Source organism: Carlito syrichta, unplaced genomic scaffold (assembly GCF_000164805.1).
Source record: "Carlito syrichta isolate Samal-C Ts95f unplaced genomic scaffold, Tarsius_syrichta-2.0.1 Scaffold314811, whole genome shotgun sequence".
NCBI lineage: Eukaryota > Metazoa > Chordata > Mammalia > Primates > Tarsiidae > Carlito > Carlito syrichta.
The window spans coordinates 797027-801564 of NW_007258907.1; the positions used below are offsets into that span (position 1 = coordinate 797027).

The 4538-nt window shown below is 47.3% G+C and overlaps 1 protein-coding gene across 1 annotated transcript in view; it reads right to left on the reverse strand.

Annotated features, from left to right (window-relative positions):
• The window catches only part of CUNH17orf67 (chromosome unknown C17orf67 homolog), a 30128-nt gene that overhangs the window by 304 nt on the left and 25286 nt on the right, over positions 1 to 4538 (reverse strand). Inside the window, exon 3 of the mRNA XM_008072013.1 lies at positions 2054 to 2190. Coding sequence (XP_008070204.1) covers positions 2074 to 2190 — 117 coding nt within the window. The 3' untranslated portion in view covers positions 2054 to 2073. The remainder of the gene's footprint in view (positions 1 to 2053; positions 2191 to 4538) is intronic.

Sequence of the window (4538 nt, forward strand, 5' to 3'; positions counted from 1 at the left end):
GGGGTGGCGTGGGTGGTGATGGTGGTGATGTTGATGATGGTGGTGGTCAGGCTGATGATGTTGAAGAACAAGAAAGAGGAGGAGAAGAAGGGAGAAAGAAGACTAAGGAAAAAGAAGGAGAAACTAAGGAAGAGCAAACAGGCCTCTAGCTGTCATTTCCTGGGCACTTCCTGTGTGCGTGTCCGGGCAACACTATTTTCCAGAATTGACCTTTTTTGATCCTCAGCGCAACCATGAGGGAAGGACTATTGCTATCCTCATTTGGCAGATGAGGAAATTGTATAACCAGGTATTTTTTCCCAAGGTTATTAAGACGGTGACTAGTGGACTCAGCATCTGAAAGCGATCTGACTCCAAACTCCAAGCTGGCACATCCTTCCAGCCACTGCTTCCTCGTCTTCATGGAAATGGGAGCTGCCTAGAGTGGGGCCTCTGTGGAACTCCACATTTGCAAGAACCAGGCCCCTGGCTCACCCATAGGGCCTGTCCTACCAGAAAACAGAGACCGCAGCTGCCCCTTGGAGGTTGCTGTTGTGAGGTTCAAGCAACCCAGAAACCTCTCCTCTCCCCAGGACTGCACAACAGTAACAAGTGGCTTTCATTTATGGAGTTGGTTACTATGCACCAGGCTCCCTAGACATCATTATTACTCCAATTCACAGAGGCAGAAACAGAGACTCAGAGAGGTTAGGCGGCTTGCCCAAGGTCACAGAGCTGGGGCATAGAGAGTCCCAGCTTGTCCACAGAGCTGGACTAGCTCTGACTAGTAGCAGAGTCTGAGGATCTAACTACTCCACGGTTCTATTTTTCTGGAAGAGGCCAAGGGAGGACTTCCAGTGCAGGAAGACGAAGGTCCTTGGGATGGGGGTTAGAGAGCAGCAACCTGGGAGTCAGAAGCCAAGCCCAGGCAGACCAGAACCCTGACCTAGAACAGAGCTCCCGGGACTGAAAGGACCAGAAGAGGGATGTCAGCCCAGCCCCACTCCTCAAAAGCAGCACTTCTTTCCACCCCCAGCAGATGATCCTCCCATGAGCTGTGAAAGCCCCTCAGAGGGATTACATGCCCCACCCCCCCCACACACAGGACTGAGCAGTATAGTCCACAAAAAGCACGTGAGATTTGCAATAGTCAGAAGCCTGACCCCACCTAGCATGAGTTAGTAGCTTAATCATGCTCAGTTAGTTCCTCTCTAAAATGAGGTTAAATTGCATGTCCTACAATGACACCGGGGTGTTAAGAGGATCAGTGAGAGAAGTTATGTGATAGACGCTGAAAATTATAAAAAGTGATACTCTCAAGAGAGTGTCCTTGTTTCAACTCACAGCACAAGATAAACAACAAAGACATAAGATTTCTCTTAACTACAGATAATAGACTACCCAATTATATTTTGCCCTGCTTGGTCAGAGGTGGAATGAAATTCATGGAGCTTTCCTTCTGACGGGATTTTGCTACCTTATCTAACAGGATCTAGAAAGAGGGGGAAGATAACAAGGACAGACAGCCTCGTGTAGGAACAGAGGTGCAGACTTGAGGTATGCAGGGTGTGCCAGGAACACCGAGCAGGGGGACTGAGAGAGCAAACCCAGAGAAGGGGAAGAGGGAAGACATAGCAAGCTGAGCAGATCGCCAGCCTTGAAGGCTGCCGGAAGGCAGTGGAGAATGGGAGCGATACCTGGGAAAGAAGCTGCTGATCCTATGACAATGGTGATGATTGTGGTGAATGTCACAGGTTGACCCCAGGGATGCTGAACCCACTGGGAGAGACCCAAGTCTCAACAAGCCATGCTTCTCCAGATCCGGATTCCAGAGAGAACTTTTCTGGGTGGAAAATAGGGTCACATCCCCTCCTTGCTTTGGATCTCTTGGTGACTCAGTGGAGGCCAGTGTCCCCTGTACTCCTCTCAACCTGTGTTTCCCATTTCTCCTGCCTTGCTCTTGCCACCCCTGACCCACAGTCCTCCTGACTCCACAGTACAAAAAAATCTCCTAACCCATGCATTTGCTGTCCCCTACCACCCCCCTTGGACAACCTGGGAGATGGGGACGTACCAAGGCTGATTCGGAGCCCCTTACACAGGATGGACTACATTCCTGTCACAGTGGGGTTTGCAGTGAGGGTTCAGCCAGTGCTCCAGGAACTGCTCCTCCGCACGGTGCTCCAGGGTCAGCAGATGGTGCATATACTCCTGTCAAAACAAATCCACGCTGAAGCAACAGCCAAGCTGCCGGCATGCCTGGTGCAACTCTGGTTCCTGAGACAGGGCATGACCTGGCCAAGGGAGGGTGGGAAGACAGACAGGAAGGAGAAATCAACTGCCGCACCCATGCTTCTCTTTGGGGAAGACCAGTCAGACCAACCTCCTTGGAGAGCACTGCAAAGAAGCCTGTCAATACAAAGTGCTGAGGGTATGTCTCCACGGGAACTCGTGCACACACCAATGAAACATAACATGGAACAACCACTCTAGAAAACAGCAAGTGTCTGCTGCAATCTGGAAATCTCACTCCTAGTGTGTACCCTAGAGCAGGGTACTTCAAACTACGGGGTATCAGAGTCACCTGGAGACTCTGATTAAACTGCAGATTTCTGGGTCTACCCCAGAGTTTCTGATGCCATGGGTCTTGGGTGAGGCTAGAGAATTTGTGTTTCTAACAAGTTCCTAGCCAATGGTGATACTGACAGTTGCTTTGAGAACAAGAGAACAGGAGAAGTGTATACAAATGTTTATAGCAGCAGTAAATTGTCATAGCAAAGTATTAGAAATGTGCCAAATAGCCACTTCCAAGAGAATGAATCAATACATCATGGTAGGGTCACGCAGTGGGATATTATACAGCAATGAACATAAATTAATGATATTGTAGCTACATACAACAACATAGGTGAGTCTTAGGAATAGCACATTGAGTGAAAGGACCAAGTAGACCACATTTATTTATTTATTTGCATTTATTTATTTACTTTTTTTTAGTTGGAGTCTCACTCTGTCGCCCAGACTGTAGTACAATGGCATGCTCCCAGCCACCGCAGCCTCGACCTGCTGGGCTCCGGTGATCCTTCCGCCTCAGCCTTCCAAGTAGCTGGAACTACAGGCATGCGCTACCATGCCCAGATTTTTTGACTTATTGTAGAGATGAGGTCACTCCAAGTTGCCCAGGCAGGTCTCGAACCCACAGGCTCAGGCAATCTACTCACCTCAGCCTCCCAAAGCGCGGGATTACAGGCTGAGCCACCAAGTCCAGCTGACCACATTTATTATGTGACACTACTTTTATACAGCTCAAAACATGCATAACTAAATAATATATTACTTTTGGCTACATGCATTCGTGATAAAAATCATTTTTCTTAAAAAGAAAGGTTAGCCGGGGTGGTGGCTCATGCCTGTAATCCCAGCACTTTGGGAGGCCGAGATGAGAGAATTGCCTGAGTCCAGGGGTTCTAGACCAGCCTAGACAACTTGGTGAGGCTTTGTCTCTACAGTAAATCAAAAAATTAGCTGGGCATGGTGGTACATGCCCGTGGTTCCAGCTACTTGGAAGGTTGAGGCAAAAGGATCACCAACAGAGAGACTCCTACTCAGAAAGAAAGAAAGAGAGAGAGAGAAAAGAAAGAAAAGCAATAATAACCAGAAGAAAGCTATAATTGCTATGCTAATATCAAGCAATATGACTTTCAAACAAAAAATTTTCCTAGAAATAGAGGGGCACGTGTAAAAATAATCTGGTAGTTCTTCAAAATGTTAAACATAAAGTTGCCATTTGTACTCTTAGCTAGCAATTATACTTGCAGGTATATATACTCAAGAAAAATAAAAAAGGATGTTCCCACAAAAACTTGTACATGACTGCTCACAGCAGCATTATTTATCATAGCCAAAAAGTAGAAACAACCAAAATGTCCATCAGTGGATGAATGTGTAAATAAAATGTGGTACTTCTTGCAATGAAATATTATTTGGCAATTAAAATGAATGAAGTAATGAGCCATGTTACACCATGGACAAACTTTGAAAACATTATGCTAAGTGAAAGAAGCCAGTCACAAAATCACCACATATTGTTCAATTCCATTTACACAAAACACAATCAACCCTACAGGCTAATGTGTCCACAACAGAAGGCGGCTCCTTGCCCTGTCCAGTTCTGCCCATCACTGTGACCAGGATCTCCATCTCTACTCAGGACCCCAGTCCAGAACACCAACTGTCATCAACTCCCTCACCCTGAAGTTCAACATAAGACTGAGCATCAGGACTTTGGTCAATCTCCCGAGTAGTTTTCAAATGCCTCCTCCACCCCTCACTTCTGTAAGTCAGATCTTAGCTGTCCTCCAAGGTTACTGCAGTGTCCTCACCACTCCATTCGTCCCTCTGCCTTGCATTCCTCCCACCCTGTTCCCCCAGCCCCTCCACCCCTGTTCTACATGACAGAGTGACCCAAAGGGGAGACCTCATCTCTACAATAAATCAAAAAATCAGCCGGGCATGGTAGCGCATGCCTGTAATTCCGGCTACTTGGAAGGCTGAGATCG